Below are 16,463 nucleotides of genomic sequence, written 5' to 3'. Positions count from 1 at the left end.
CGATTCATGGCCTAATTAGCGTGACCTTTGCTTGAGGATGGTCTTATAGCAGATGTTACGGGTTGGTTAATGCGGAATTATACGGTGTAAAACCATAACGCGTGGTTTGTTTACGTTTAACTATTTAATCCGAAGAAGATTGATGAGTAGATCGGGTAGCTTTCCACCAATGATGCCCTAGCCTACACACCCAATAATTCATGCCAATTGGAATCAAAAACAATTATACTCAAATCACGAAATGTGCAAGAACGTGGCAATATTTCCTCTTTCTAGGTGGGTGTACAAATTTTTTTTGTCAAACATATTCCGGTCAAACATATTGTTGTTGTTATATATCAGTCTATAGCTAAAAACGAGTCAAATAGTTTAAAAGTGGTGACATTTTTTGCCCCCACCATCCCACTTGTTACTTGTTCTATTAGAAATGTGATATTGTATTTGGCCCGTATTTAGTTATAGACGGATATGTGCCGTCTATAATGAGATTTTGTGAATTCCGATTTTGAAATTAAAACGAGTTAATGATACTTAATTCGATAGACGGGATAGATTTTTTTGCTAGTTTTAAAGTATTCTTATTTGATCTATTCAAAAATGGTCCTAATAGGAATACGTGATTTTTTTGTAAGACAATTTTACATAAAAAAAAAGTTTGTAAAATGACCACTAGTATTTTATATAGCCAATTTTTCATTGAAACGAATGATTATTTGTAAACAATTGATTCATTTTACAAATTAATTGATTTGTAACACGGCTTTAGTTACGAGTTGAAAGGAACATATTTTTTTCGTTTGAGAAAAAAAGGAACCTTCATGCAACAACTTCATAATTCATCCTAATCTTCCAAATAAAAAAAAAAAAAAAAATTATCCATGACCATTTGAATTATGTTATTATTACAAAATTTAAAATAGGACGTTGTTTATGTAAACTTGGTGGTTTAAGGACAAGATCCAACCTCTGTTAACACAAACTCTACTCTAAGACGGATATATAGATGAGACAAAAAGCTGAGTGATTAAGGGATACTAAGTTTTTGTTCCATCTACTTATAATGGTAGTACTTGACCTATTTTATACATAAGACGAATATAACCGTTTTAAAGAAAAGGAGACCAACTGTATATTAAATGCCGCGGAGGACATAAAAAATTGGATATGGAAAGGAAAGTATCATCTGTTAGTGTGTGTTACTAATTCGAAATTTCTAAGGGGCTGCAATCCTAAGCAAAGATATTGAAATTAGGCACTAAATTGGGTTTAAACATTCCGAAATTCTGTTCAACTCCAGCAGGTTTTAAATCCTCATCGACCATAGAAAATATAAACCCTTCAATGTACGCACCGGGCTTCTTAGGCGTGCCTACATGACTCAATACATGATTCATATAATTCTTGTTATACGTCCCAGCAAGATCGACGGTCGTAAATTCCCCATTCCCATCGTGCGGCCACCCGCTCTCGGACACGACGAGGTCCACGTCAGTAACTCCTATTTTCTCCATAGCCCAAAAGACCGAGTCCACCATGGCATCGAATAGGTTCATGTATGTTAGGTTTCCATCCGAAATCACGGGTCCAGTCGCGGTGAATTGGGCGTAGTCAAGTCTTACATCCGTAGGGTTCGACGCGTAGACGAAATATGGGTAAATGTTGAATAGAAGAGGTGCACCCACGTCTTGTAAGTGTTGTAGTATTGCGGTCATGTATGGCATAGACGCTTCGGAAAATGTGGCTGCTGAAGGTGGGTACGTATTTGTTAGTACATCCATGTGAACTACCGTTGTTGCCCTCATGCCCTACATTACGATCGATAACAAAGTGTTATTATTCCAAAATGTTTCGAGTCTCCTCACATTATGAAACATTGAAACAGTCGCAGAGTATAATTCAATAGCCAAGTCAGAATTTGACGTTAGGGGGCCATATATAGATTCCAGTAGGGAGAAACATTTAAACTGATATACTCCGTATATCGTTAGGATCGATCCCCAAACTAATTTGGATATATCAATATCAATATATATTTCATTGCTCGTAATATTGATAATCGAACTATCCAAGGTGTAGAAGAAAATTATAAGTCTACATATATACACAATTTATATGCCGCTATTAAGTATTATCCTATGTTATTATTGTACATGTTTAGTTTTTACGTTCAAAATTTTTGACTTTGATGAGTAATATTCTCCAAGACATTGTCAAAGACTAAGGCTGTTTAAAAAAACTACCATTAAAAAGGTGAGAAAAACGAAAAGTTAATCAAAACTGAATAGGAATCGATAAGGTAGCTAAAAATTATGGTGATAAGAATCGATTATATAAAAATGTGTTTGGCAAACTAGTGAAAAAAGGTAATGATTTTGGTAAAATGACGTAAAAGGATATGAAAATTATTTAATATTATAGAATAAAGGGGTAAAAAATGGAAAATAAATCATTTCAGGTACCTGATTTCTCAAATGCTACATAAGGTAGCATTTCATTTCAGGTACCTTATTTGACCAAATAAGTTACTTGCCAAACACTTGCAAAAAAATCAGGTAGCTGGAATTTTGGTCAAATAAGCTACTTTGGTCAAATAAGCTACCTGAAGTGTCGTGCCAAACGGAGCCTAATAAAAGAGTTTAATTTCGTTTAATTTAATTGAAGATATTTTGATATTATCAACAAAAAAAAGAGGTGGATAGAGTATATTTTAAGTAAACATTGGTTCGTGACCAATTCTTACCTAAAATCGTCTTAATTTATGACCCTTGCTTTCACACCTAAATTAAATAAAATAGAAGAGTAAATAAAAGAAAATTGTAAGGGATTTTAAATTAAGACGATCTTAAGCAAGATGAACTGACCTCGTGGTTCAAGTTAGTATAGCTTGGAGCCTTGGACTTTGAAAGGTAAAACATTGAAAAACGTCCTCGTTCAATCGAACTTATGTTTGACCTAATTTGACTCTTATGTCAACCTTATCTCAACTTTGGCCACTAAATTGATGAAACGTAAAATTTATAACGTTGATTTTCAAAAGAAACTAATATTCAGTATTCACAATATAAATGAATTTGAAGAGTAAATGATAAATACTCTCTCTGTCTCAATCATTTGTTTAACTTTAATTAAAATATCATTCACAGAGAATATATAAGGTAAACAAAAGACTTAGACGGAAAGAGTATAATATATGAGTATATGACCATACTTGAAGGTTATGACTGAGTAGAACGTTCTGTAGATTTTGCATGGCAGGAACAATACCGTCGCTGAACTGACCAGGAACAACTTCATTTCCGACAGAAACATAAGGAATGGCAATGTCATTAACATAAGGTAAGACATTGGTGGCAACCCATTGTTCTGACGCCTCCAAACTCGAGGCAAGCGTCGGAATGTCTTGGTTTTTGACACCAAGAACGAGATCAATGTCACTTCCTTTGAGTGCATCTTGTAGTGGAAGATTTGGTTCGAAGATTCTCAATTTTCCAATGCCATATCGTTTTAACATTGTGACTAGTGCATTTGGTGACGGTAGATTATCTCCATTGAAACCGTAACATACTCCAATGTCTTTGGAAAGATAATCTCCGTCTCCGGTAACGTTTGTGTACGAGGTAGCTAATAAGCAATATAGTACGAGTGATAATAGAAGTCGTGACCGTGACGCCATGGTTATTGATTGGAGTTGCGAGTTTAATACACCTGAATTGGTTCGTGAACGAGTTTTATACAAATCGTCCTATGTATAAAATTGTCTTTATAATATTTATTTATTTTTTTTGGAAAAACTGTCTTATATATTTGTTTTTTTAAGGAAAAATTGTCTTATACGGAGTATAATATTTATATTCTACAATGATATTATGGTGATATACTGATATATATTGCCATAAATTTTAGATGTACACATTTATATGAAGTATTTATTATCTCAAAGTAGGCATGATCAAAATAATGTTTGAAGGATAGTTGCTAGTTGTTTTAATGTAGATTTGGCTACTAAAATTTCGCATGGGCGTAATAATGGCTGATTTGTTTTATAAAACTAATTTGTCAATGGATTTATGAATTATATATATGAAGGTATGTAGAAAAAATTTAAACTTTGTGAAAGAAGAAAATATAGGGCTATAAAACTCAATAAGAGGAATTAATTATAATTATATTATCTTTATTTCTGATTGTTCTTAAGATTTACCAAAAATAAATTACATTTAAGACGTAGTTCGGACTGTCACATTTTTTCAATTTTTTTTAAGACTTATTAGTTGGAGACATTATGCTCCGTACACCGATCCACATGCTTTCATGGTGCCGCAGCCCGCATGATGAGTCAATGTCTGGATCGTGTATGGACCAAATTGGTCGAAAGGACTAGGTCTGTTTGGGCTATGTCAGAGTAGCAATTTATGTCCAATCCTGAGGCTTATGTTTGCTTATTTAGAATTGTGGCTTAGTTCGTATATGCCTTATTTGTGTAGCTAAAAACTAAAACCAATAAATCAGAAGAAGTTATGTATAACAAACCTGTTATTAGTTCAATTTACAAATCATATTTCCAACAAAAAATATAAACTCCTAATTCTATTACTAATTAGGTTTAGTTATATTATTCTAAAATCGATAGCCCTCTCTCAACCCATCCTCAAGCAATGCGGTAATCAATGGTCCAAAGTTAACCTAAAATACATATCAACGACGCAGATCATGCATTAAGGTGAACAAAAAATACATTCTCGTCGAATAGCATGTTTAACCGATTTAAGAGTCGAAGCCCAAAAAATATATAACTGTTGATCATACTTCACAAAAAATAACGCATGTATGCGTTAAAGTCGCTCGCCAACCGACTATGTTTGCGATGGGAATTGTGTCAACTCAAGATGGAGGAGGGTGATACAAGTTTGCAAGACCACATAAATAAATTCAACCAATTAGTGTGTCAACTCTTGAATGCCGATGAGAAGATAACGGATCAAGAGCAAGCTCTCTTGTTATTGGCATCATTACCGAAGACTTTTAGACGTATTGTTATGACAATACTCATGGGTAAAAAGAACATCTCGTTGGATGAAGCAATAACGACGGTGAGAGAAAATGAGAAGATGATGGCAAAAATAGATGTAGATGCGTCATCAAGTGATGGGCCGATGGGAGAAGATGGTTGTGAACGAGGGAGAAGATCACAAAGACATGGAGATGGCCAAAGAATTTGATCGAAGTCGCGCGCGAGGTACATGGATAGTGTGGAGTGTTATTATTGTCATGAGAAAGGCCATATTCAACGAAATTGTCCAATAATAAAGGAAGACTTGAAAAGTGTAAAATCTTTAAGAGAAAAGTTGGGCAAAACTAAGGTTGATGATGTAGGTGATTCTTCCAATATGGTGTGTGGTAATAATAGTGATGAAGATATATTCTTGACTAACCAAGATGAGGTGGAATGTCAAGAAAAATTGGTGATGGATTCGGGTGCCTCTGTGCATGTGTGTAAAGACCAAGAAGCATTTGATACTTTTTGCAAACTGATGGAGACGTTGTACAAGTCAAAGTGGGTGACGGGCCTGACGGCCTCAAATTAAAAGTTGAGGGTGTAGGGAGTGTGAAAATGAAACTCCATGATGGCACCATAAGAACTTTTAAAAATGTGAGGTATGTTCTTAAAGCTTGTTGTGTTGACAACTTAAGGGAATCGATATGTTGGTAGTGGTAAGTGGTGTAAAGTATATCGTGGAAGAAGCTTGGTAATGCAAGAGGTGAAAGCGAAAAACAATATTTGCTATGTGGATGAACATATAGCGTGAAAAGAAAGGCTAGCGTAAAGAAGAAAGTTCGCTTTTCCGAGATAGTTGAGGTGTTTGGAGTTTTTGGTCGAGGGAGGAAATTGTTGGATTAATCTCCCAAAAACTCTAAAGGTAAATGTTGAATAAGGTGTGTTGATGTTTCAAATGTATATATGTAAATTGTTTACGTTTTGGAGAAGGAACAATGCACAAAAATGTTCAATGATTGTTGGAAGTTTTGAGATTTATTTAGTATAAATAATAGAGCTGTTCAAATGCGGGCTTGGGCCGGACATGGGTCGGGCTGTGAAGAAAAAAGTTGTCCTTTAAGACTATAGGGGCGGGCTGGGTCAGAATTATGGGCCAATTATCCTTGCCCTTACCCGCCCTTTAGTCAAAAGTCGGGCAGCCCATGGGCTAATGGGATGTAACACTAAACTTTAATTGTTAATTACTTATTCGGTATAGAATAACTTCAACTTAAACTACTTTTTATATCAAATACCTTGATTTGAAATTTGAAGTTAAGTGTATGATATATATGGATAGTGAAGGAATACATATAAGGGTAGAGGTAAAGATTGGATGTGTACATTATTGGAACTTGTAATACACGTAAATTAGCGGTGTTTTGAATATATGCAAAGACAATCAAAATTTAATTAGCATAGTGATATTTGGAAAGACAACGGTTTAAGTTCGGCTTTATTAAATAAAAATATGCTTTTATTTTCTTTCATTAAAAAAAATCATTATTTATATAATACTCCCTTCATTTTTCTATTTTCACCCCATTTCATTAAAATATACCTCACATATAATAGAGAAATGGGGTGAAAATAGAAAAATGGAGGGAGTATAAAACAATAAATAAACATAAATAAATTAAAAATTTATTATCTTATATTTTTAGTGGGACGGGCGGGTTGGCCCGTTTGGAAAAGCTCGTGTCCATGACCGGCCCATTTACTTAATCGGGTCGTGCTTGTCCCGACCACAACCTATTTTTTACAAAATTTTGTGTCCAAGCCCGCTAAAATAAGGAATGGGTCGGGTTATCGAGGGATATGACCCATGAACAACTCTAATAAATAGCTATTGGGTGGTAATAGTTTTATACAAACAAAATATCGAGAGACAAATCAATATTAGTTGTTCATTAGATAACGGGAAATATAGCAAATCACCCCAATAAGTTTGATACTATGTGCAATCAAGCCCCTTAACTTATAAACTAGTGTAGATCCCGCGCAAATGCGCGGTAAATATAGGCCTTTTAATTTTTAATGTGTTATAGATTTTAGATTTATATCTCACGAATTTTTATAAAAGATAACTAATATTAAAATTAATCAAAAAAATTGAATAATTCCATGAATTGTGTTTTTATGAAAATATTTTAACTACATCAATTGTTTTTAAAAAAAAAAAATTTTGTCACGAAGTTAATAATAGGAGATACAGTTTTTATGTATAGATTATTTTAAATGGAAAGTTAGTTTAATAAATGAAAATTTAATTTGTTTCCATATATAAGTTTGAGCACTTTGGAAGGAAAACTTTAGAGAAGTTATATTATTTTAGTATATAGAGGGATTTATACTTTTAAATTTGCACCTCATTAATATTTATCAATTCATTCCATTGTATTTTGATATGAAATAAAAAAAATTGATATGTAAAACTAATAAATTTTTTTTATTTAAGTTGTGAATTTATTTTAGTGAATGTTTTTTGTCACAAAGCTAATAGTAAGCATGTGTCAAGTTATTCTCTACCGTAATAATTATTGCATTACTGAAAAATTTAACAACTTATACTTTATAATTTAATATCAATTTTATTTTATTTTAATGAAAAAAATCATAATTATGAATTTATTTAAAAAAATCAGATTTTATTTATAAGAATATATTCATTGAAAAGATAATAATGTAATGAAAGAAAATTTTATTTATTACCTTATTTAGCTAGATGTTTTTTTGGAGAGAAAACTAAGTGAATTTTTATTCTCTTAGTAGTATGGGGATGTAGCAAATCAACCCCATAAGTTTTTCTTAATGTGTAATTAACTAATTAACTTATTTTTAAGAATAAAATTTGCTAATTAAATATTAGTATTATTGAAATTCAAAATTATTAATTAGGTTTTAATCCTAAAATTCTTATTTATTAAAAAAACATGTTCAAATATTTTTTTAATTTATTTTGGCGAAAAATGTTCCTAATATGAGAATTGTTAATGATGTTACAATAAAAAGTTATATGTCCAATTTTTTTATATTAAAATTGGTTTGCAATTTTCGTTGAATATGTAAATACTATAATTCATTATTTAAAAAAATATATTTATAATAGAAAACAATAGGTTTTAGTTAAAAAAGTGGTAAAAAACTTGATTTGTGCTTAATTGCACATTTTTGAAAAGTTATGGGGGCTAATTTGCTATAAGTAAAACTTAGGGAGCTGATTTGCACATAGTTAATAAGTTATGGGGTTAATTTGCTACATCCCGGTAATTGGTGAGAGAAAACTTCTTGTTTTAGAAGAGAGAAAATAGAGTGTTCAATATCCATTAGGGATAATAAGGGTGAGATAAAGTTTGAGAGAGAGTGACAATACTAGTGTAGTAGTGTGCAATTGTGTTCCAGGAACTTTATAATTCTTATTAGTGAATTAATTTCTCGAAAGAGTCGTGGTTTTTCCCTTAGTTGGGAAGAGTTTTCAAGTGAAAAATTATGGAAATTATGGTGTCATTTTATTTGTCGTTACGATTGCTGTTTATGTTCCATCCTAATATAATTGTTTGAGAGACTCTTCTTGTAACGGGTTTACAGGACGATTTCCATCCCTATGCTACTTTAGGATATTCTATAAGAGATCATGGTAAAGTCGTTTTGTTGGGAGCAAAAAAGTGTGGATCCAATAGTATCCTTGTTGCGGAAGATCTCGCTTTAAAAGAGGGTATTTTAGCAGCTAAATACTTAGAAATCTCAAAGTTAATTGTGAAGGGTGATAATTTATGTGTTATTAACTCGATTCGAGGTACTTGACAAATTTCTTGGGAAATTTCTGGTATTATCAAGGATGTGAAATTAGACTTTCATTTTTTCGATGAAGTGATAATTAAACATTGCTTTCGTGAAGCCAACAAGATTGTTGATTTCATGACTTCTATTGGACATTCATGTCCAACTCTTTCGAGGTGGTTTGATAGCCGGTGGCTTCAACTTACTCCCCTCATTCGAAAAAATGAGATATGTTGGTCTTATCAACCTAGTTTTCTTACCCTAAAAAAATAATAATATGCTACTTTAATAGAAGAGTAAGATATTGTTATCAACTTTTTCCAATTTTTTTAGCAATTGGAGACTTAAAAGATAAAACTTCACTTTTCTAGTTTTCTTCCATTCCCCCCTCACTAAATTTCAATACTAGTAGGTCCTGGTAAGTGGTAACTCAGTGATTGCACCTTACCTGTTCGATGTTTTGCCTGAACGAAACTTGCTTAACAAAGCGTACATTCCATCCCCAATTTTGATTATTTTTATCTGCAGAATTGCAAATTCTGAGTAATTTAGTTGATATTTTTAATTGGGTATTGGGTACTTCAGCTAAATGGAGTGTTTATCATCAACATATGCTTCAACATGTTGCTTTGAGCGTTCATACCTCAAATTTCACTCCGTTTCAATGATGCCTTTTGCGAGTAATTCAGCACATTATCCTTCTTCCTTCAATACTCGGTGTCGCAGTACGACCACTTCTGAAAGAATTCAGCCTACTAAAGCTGTTGCAACTAATGCTGGCATTGCCACAGCTGACCCAACTTCTGCCACCTCTGCCCCCTTTAAAAAGGTTGCCCTTTTCGCGCTTACGCTTCCTATTCTGTCTTTGTGATCATATTGCTTTGCAGATGAATGGTTAAATGATTCGAGTGAATGGGAAATGTTTGCCCTTTTTACTATGCTTGTGCTTAGTATTTTGTCATTCTTATATATTGGTTAGGAGAAAATATGTGAGGTAGCTTAGCAAGTAAATAAGCAAGTACAGTCATCGAGGGTGATACTCATAACCTGTTTTCGAAACTGTAAGATCAGAATTGCCCTTGTGGTTCCATTTAGACACAAAAGAAGAAATTGGTTATGAGAATTACAAGAATTTATGTGAGACGGTTGTATACATAGGATCACATCTTTTGATCTTTTATTGTTCGTTTAATAATAGGGTCAATGACTTGGTTATATGCATACAACTGTTTCAGAGAAGACTCACAGAGTCTAGCCTGGAATTATAAATGGATATTGGATGTCTAGCCTCACAGAGGAGTTGCTTGTTTTTACGCTACAACACTTGCGCTTAGTGCTTTGTCATTCTGATATTATGATTTAGAAGATGAATGGGTATAATGGCTTGGCTGCTTGAAAACTTGTTTTAGTGAAGAAGATGGACTGTTATATCTCTGGTTGAATAAGCTCTTGTTCTTAATTGTCATAATAGGTTTTAGTTCCGATAGGGTATGGAACAGAAGAACTGGAAGCTGTGATACTAGTGCATGTATTACGTCAGGCTGGAGCTCATGTCACTGTGGCTTCTGTTGAGCCTCAACTTGAGGTTGAGGCGTCTAGCGGCGTCAAACTTGTTGCTGATACCTCAATAAGCTCTTGCACTGATGAGATCTATGATCTAATTGCCTTACCTGTGAGTTTTTGAAATTCTTACTACAAATGAATTGCGTATCTCACCTTTCTTCCTGGAAGAGTGTCTCAGCTCGTGAAATAGTTTACTTAGATACTGGTTGGCTCTAGATGCTGTGTTGTAGACCATGCGAATGCTACGTATTAGTGCTTGAGTGCACAGATGAGCCTTCACTCTAACAACTGTGATTCATATGGCATACGTAACCGCACCTCAAATCTTTGTAAGAAGTTGGATTGACGTCAGATCAGCCGATTTATTATGTTACCACCTATGTTACGTTGACTCGCTTAGAAGTATGCGACATGAATGTGTGTCAAGTGTCGGCTTCAGCTATCTATACGAAGATCCATAAGTTTTTGGCTTAAAATGTCAGAGTGTCAAGTGTTGGACATGAGTACACGAGATAATATGAAGGCCATGGCTGAAGTATGTTGTCACAAGTTATAGTAAACATAAGGGATATATCGGTTCAAAATTTTTACAGCAAGTTTATAGATCTCGGTACCACGATGTTTGAGAAAGAAAACTGGATTATATATTGATACTTGAATTATGTTTTCTTTGTTTCCGTAATCTACCTTATTGTCCATTCATGAAATTGGAGTAGTTACAAGCATGAAATGCAGGGAGGAATGCCTGGTTCCGTACGACTAAGGGATTGTGAAGTTCTTTGCACAATTACTAGCAAACATGCAGAAGAGAAAAGATTATATGGTGCTATATGTGCTGCTCCAGCTGTTACGCTCCTACCTTGGGGACTATTAAGGAGAAAACGGGTATTGATATGCGCAATTTCCTTTTTTATACTGGCCTGTTTGGTAAACAACGGATTAATATTAGCAGAAGCAGATTTAGAAAGCAGATTTGACTAGCATAATGATTTAGCGGGTTTGACTAGCAGATTTATTTAGCAGAATTGTTTTAGAGGTGTTTGGTAATTGACAGTTTTAGATTAGCAGATTGTTTAGATTATTTGTAAAATGACAAATAAGGATATGAATAAATTACTTATTAAATATATAAAAGGAAGGTTAATATTTTTTAAGGGGGTAAATAAGACAATATTTTTTCTTTCTAATCCGCTAACCTAATATACTAGTAGGAGCATCACATTGCAAAATAGCATATTGGACCCCAATATGCTATTTCAATATGCCATTAACCAAACGCTCTAAATAGCATATTCGTAAGTCAAACATGCTAAACCTCTCCAATATGCTGAAATTTGGCCAATATGCCATTTACCAAACAGAGCCACTATATAAGTTGCATTTATCAAGTTATCAGATTATCTTTATTGATTTAACTTTCTTTGCTTGTTGCTCCAAGACTACTTGTCATCCTGCATTTATGGACAAGCTTTCAAGTTTTTGGGCTGTAAAATCCAACATCCAAGTCTCTGGGGAGCTTACAACAAGCCGTGGACCCGGAACTACCTTTGAATTTGCTCTGTCATTAGTAGAACAATTACTTGGTGAATCTGTTGCCCAAGAAGTCAAGAAAATGGTGGTATGTTTTTCAGGATAAAATATTTATCTTCACGACGTTCTCATGATGTCTGCATAATATAGTCTTTCTTTAGATTTTGCCTATCATCTTTGTGCATAGTTTATGGAGGAAATATGGATTCCGAATTCAACAAGATTATCCGAGTGGTGCACGTGAAACTACTAAAGGAGGAACATAAGGGGAACCTATTGAGTGTTACTGTTAGTACAGTGCATTTATCCTATCCAAAACTGTAATGCATGCAATGTTTGTAGAAATGGATCTATGCTGGAGAAGGTTCTCCTCTACGATGTTTTTGTCATGTTATCAAATTACAATAAGCTACACATTTCCTGTGATTCTGTGAATCTGTTTTGTTTTAATTATCATATAAAACATGTTATTTTAAATGAAAAATACTTCAGCCTAGAAATTATTGGGTCAGAGAAAATCATACAATTGATATCATGGCATTATTAACTATGTATTTATTTATGTCATTAGTTAGGTTGTCAGGTGGATTTAATTTTAAACACTGAACTATATCCTGTTAAACAGTTCATATTGATTATTTAGCGATCCCTTCCCATATAATTACTTTTACCAATTAAAGTATACAATTTAGTAATGGCTTTATTTTTCTTGTTATTCAGCTTCTAAATGTAGAAGAATGTATCAGAAAAGAAGAAATCAATGGAATAGACTGGTTACTTGACCAGCCTCCTCTGGTAAGCAGTTCCTATAAATAGTGATCTGATTCCCTTACCCTGCCATCACGGGAGCCTTAAGGTATCAGGATAATGTTTTCGTACCTGGCTCATGTGCTTGAGCTAAGTTATCCTGTAGGTGTTTTTTCTACCCTCAGATCTTGAATGTGTAGTGTTTCCTATGGAAATCCTTTTCGATGTTCTTTAGCATCATAGTACTGACTTCTGTATCAAACTTTATGAAATTGGTTGAAAGACTATGTTTTTAAGTTGTCTGGCTTCATCAGATTCAGATAAGTCCATCGTTTTTTATTTTTTTTTCTTACGATTTGCCGACGATCATACCCAAGCATTCATATATGTCGAAATGTTGGCTATTTCCAGAGAAAGATACGAGCACATGAATTATAGTCTCAGAGTAACAGAGGTTTTCACAGTCATCATGAGCAGTATATGTCATTTAACAAGTACTTGTACTTCCAATAAGCTCATTAAATTTTTCATAACCTTGATTAACATCTCTTTTTTTTTTTTTTTTAACCACAAAATCTTGGAGACTCGCTGCACCTTTTTTCTCGGAAATAATTATGTTGTCCTATGTGTCGTGCAGGTGCTCATTCCGGTTGCAGATGGATGTGAGGAGATAGAGATTGTAGCAATAGTTGATATCCTTAGGAGAGCGAATGTCAATGTTGTGGTTGCGTCTGTTGAGAAGTCCCGACAAATTGTGGCATCCCAAGGAACCAAAATTATGGCTGACAAGTTGATCGATTTAGCAGCTGAGACGACTTATGACTTGATTGTTCTGCCGGTAAGATCAAAGCTATCTATATGCTTACAGCTTACCTCATTAGTGATAGAGAGATGTTAGAGTCCTATGACTCATATTATATGCTTCGTGTAACACTTATCTTTTTATTGTCTTCCAACTTCCAAGCCTCCCATATGTCTCTGCTTTAAGATTTATCGGATTGGTAAGCTTGGGGTATACTTACATATTTGATACTCATATGATAGTGTGTTGTGTCGGTATGGCCATGAAGTGAAGAGTCGAAGTAACATAAATGTCTAGATAATTGACACGGGTATGCATGAAGTCACAAACTAAGTAGAGGCTCCATAATTAGTTGGATTTTGGGGGTTTGCAAACTCTGCACCATTTATGATTGCACTGAATTGAGATGTTTCTGATAGAGTGCCTGGTAATTGCAAAGTGCAACAGGTAGAAATTGTGATCCGTTTCCTTGTTAAACTAAAATAGAATGCCTGGTATAGTTTTACTAAATCGTTACTTTATGTCTAATCCGCTGTGAGTTTGTGATTTATCATCAAACATGTGAGGCAATGGCTTAAAGTTAATAGGAATATTTATAATAGTTGGGCCTCAACCATAACCTTAAGGTGATGGTTGAGGCCCAACTATTATAAATCTTCCTATTACGCTCCCTCACTCAAATGCCCGTTGGGCTTGAAGAGTGGTTAGTTGTGCACCGGCTCCCCCGTACCGTGTGCTGGGTTTCCACTTCGAGTTTTTGAGGAGTTTTGAGGTTGCCAGGATTTGAACCCGTGACCTATAAATAAATGTAACCCTCATTATATTAATATACAATTTATTCACACAAAAACCTATCTCTTATATGGTATCAGAGCCAGTGTGACTGAAGGTAAGGAAATAATATACACAATAAAGAATTGCTATATTTTCAATATTTACATAATCAATTTAGAATATTTCCTAATTGCTAGATATATGGTTAATAAAAGTTAGCTGGCTGTAAACTGGGGTAAACTAATACTTTCTTGGTTTCACAATGTTCTTCTCATTTGACATAAATATGTTAAAAAAATATTACATTTAAGCATATGATACTAAAAAATGTATACTTCTTATAAAAATATCTTTTGCATATCATACTTGCAACAATCAGAAGTAATACATAATTACAAAAAAACTATTGAAGTGTCATCTTGGAGATAGTGTAAATTAACTGGGAATAACATTGTGATACATGGGAAGTGATAGAAGTCGGAAGCTTATTACTGATAATTATCGTTACAGGGTGGCCTTAAAGGTCTGAAGCAGCTGAATAAGTCAAAAGTTCTGAAGAAGCTGCTAAAAGAACAGGAAGCAGATGGTAGAATGTACGGGGCAGTAAGCTCCTCGATAGCACTGCTACAAAAACAAGGGCTGCTCAAGGTGACTTAACTTACATCTGTCGTGAGAAAACATACACGGATACACCTCATGACTGGTCATCTCACTCATTTCTTGATGTAAACAGGACAAAACAATCGCGACATGTACCTCCATGTCAGGTAAGTCAACAAGCAAGATGGTTGAGGGTGTGAAAGTTGTGATTGATGGTAGACTTATCACTTCAATGGGACTTGGTGCGACAATGGATTTTGCCCTAGCTATTGTGAGCAAGCTTTTCGGGCACTCAAGGGCAAGAAGTGTTGCAGAAGGTCTTGTTTTTGAATTTCCCAAAAGCTAGTAAATGAATAACAGAAAAGTTTGATGCTGTACCGAGATAATGGAATTCATACATGATGCTGCTCTTGCAAGGTAAGGCCAGATGTGATGATTATTTGAAGCAAAAAGTATCAGAGCCTCAAATGGTGATGAATTATGTAGATACATGTACAACAATAATGTTAGAATATAAAACCGATCTTGGGACTCCAACCATCAGCTTGAGCTTTTAAGCTTTTGGTTGAGATGGTTTCATGACATGGTATCAAAGCTAGTGTGACCAAAGGTCACGGATTCGAATCCCCCCTCATTTCATAAGTGGAATATTAAAGTACCAGGTATGAGGAGGCCTACAGTTGCATCCACACTTCAAGCCCAACGGGCATTCGTGTGAGGAGGAGTGTTAGAATATAAAACCGATATTGGGACTCCAACCATTAGCTTAAGCTTTTGGTTAAGTTGTTTCCTGATAATGCATCACAATAATTGCGAAGTGAATGATTTTGATTTATTATGCTGATAAGAGTGCTATTTGTTGTTTTGCAGATCTATACAGCACAAGAGCTATGCAAAGTTCCAACATTTTCGACGCTTGGAGATGAAATCCGGTCATCTTCTATTTTTGCCAATTCATGCTCCAAAATCTAGTGAGAAAATCGATTAAATGCATTCTACAGTAGTGTTGATGTGTCATCAGCAATGTTAGTAGAAAATGCATTCTAGATTTCTGACATCAATTGTCAGATATCCCAAAGAATGTCGGCCGGATCGTTACTGTATTTCATTACCATGGCCCCAACCTCCAACAACCCCCCTCGAACTTCATGTTTATAAAATGTCAGAAATTAGTTTCTTGACAAATTTAATCAAGTCTAGTTATGTTTTCTTTACTGTAGCATCTCTGTGGAGTGTGGAGTCTTTGTTTGCCAACTACACTCTGACTTGGCCTTGGTTTTCATCGTCATTGCAACTGGTCTCGCAAAACTAGCTTCAAGCTATGTTACCAACTTACAGAGACTTAAAAGTATCTACCTTCGATGATGCATGTCTTGGTGTCGGACAACTATTACTGTATATGAAGTACTTTCAACTTGAAATACTTGTCCAAGTGTCCGGTATAGAGATGTGAAATATGACGAAAAGAGTGTTGGAATGTATCACTTTATGATTGAAAAAGGTGCGCTCTACCACTGAGTTACGATGGTGGAGTGACCGTTGAGCTTCCGAGGTAGCAAACTCAGCCAAAGATACTCGGTAGAATTATGAAATTTCACATTAATATTTTGTAGTATCGTATACTTAAGGCCA

At 34.5% G+C, this 16,463-nt stretch overlaps 2 protein-coding genes across 2 annotated transcripts; one reads left to right on the top strand and one right to left on the bottom strand.

The window, feature by feature from the left end:
• Positions 1-1,229: 1,229 nt before the first annotated feature.
• On the bottom strand, positions 1,230-3,673 carry LOC141590506 (putative glucan endo-1,3-beta-glucosidase BG4). The gene is made up of 2 exons (XM_074411095.1): positions 3,209-3,673; positions 1,230-1,805 (listed from the first exon to the last, which is right to left on the bottom strand). The coding sequence occupies exons 1-2, from the start codon at positions 3,671-3,673 to the stop codon at positions 1,230-1,232; spliced, it is 1,041 nt and encodes a 346-aa protein (XP_074267196.1).
• A 5,438-nt stretch (positions 3,674-9,111) lies between these two features.
• Positions 9,112-16,046, top strand: LOC141592519 (protein DJ-1 homolog C). Its single transcript, XM_074413225.1, has 9 exons — positions 9,112-9,644; positions 10,287-10,487; positions 11,114-11,263; positions 11,817-11,996; positions 12,629-12,703; positions 13,293-13,493; positions 14,742-14,879; positions 14,965-15,248; positions 15,702-16,046. Exons 1-8 carry the CDS (start codon positions 9,405-9,407, stop codon positions 15,175-15,177), a joined length of 1,398 nt encoding a protein of 465 aa, XP_074269326.1. The 5' UTR covers positions 9,112-9,404; the 3' UTR covers positions 15,178-15,248; positions 15,702-16,046.
• Positions 16,047-16,463: the final 417 nt, after the last annotated feature.

This window comes from Silene latifolia, chromosome 7, assembly GCF_048544455.1.
Source record: "Silene latifolia isolate original U9 population chromosome 7, ASM4854445v1, whole genome shotgun sequence".
Taxonomy (NCBI): Eukaryota; Viridiplantae; Streptophyta; class Magnoliopsida; order Caryophyllales; family Caryophyllaceae; genus Silene; species Silene latifolia.
The sequence above is the reverse complement of the archived record's forward strand: the minus strand, read 5'-3'. Positions and strand labels throughout refer to the sequence as shown.

Excerpts from the sequence above, each read along its gene's own strand:
- LOC141590506 (XM_074411095.1), bottom strand. The coding sequence starts at position 3,673 with ATGGCGTCACGGTCACGACTTCTATTATCACTCGTACTATATTGCTTA. Across the intron at positions 1,806-3,208 it reads TACTCAGTCATAACCTTCAA|GGCATGAGGGCAACAACGGT; the intron begins GTATGGTCATAT and ends ATCGTAATGTAG.
- LOC141592519 (XM_074413225.1), top strand. The coding sequence starts at position 9,405 with ATGGAGTGTTTATCATCAACATATGCTTCAACATGTTGCTTTGAGCGT. Across the intron at positions 9,645-10,286 it reads CCTCTGCCCCCTTTAAAAAG|GTTTTAGTTCCGATAGGGTA; the intron begins GTTGCCCTTTTC and ends TTGTCATAATAG. Across the intron at positions 11,997-12,628 it reads AAGAAGTCAAGAAAATGGTG|CTTCTAAATGTAGAAGAATG; the intron begins GTATGTTTTTCA and ends CTTGTTATTCAG.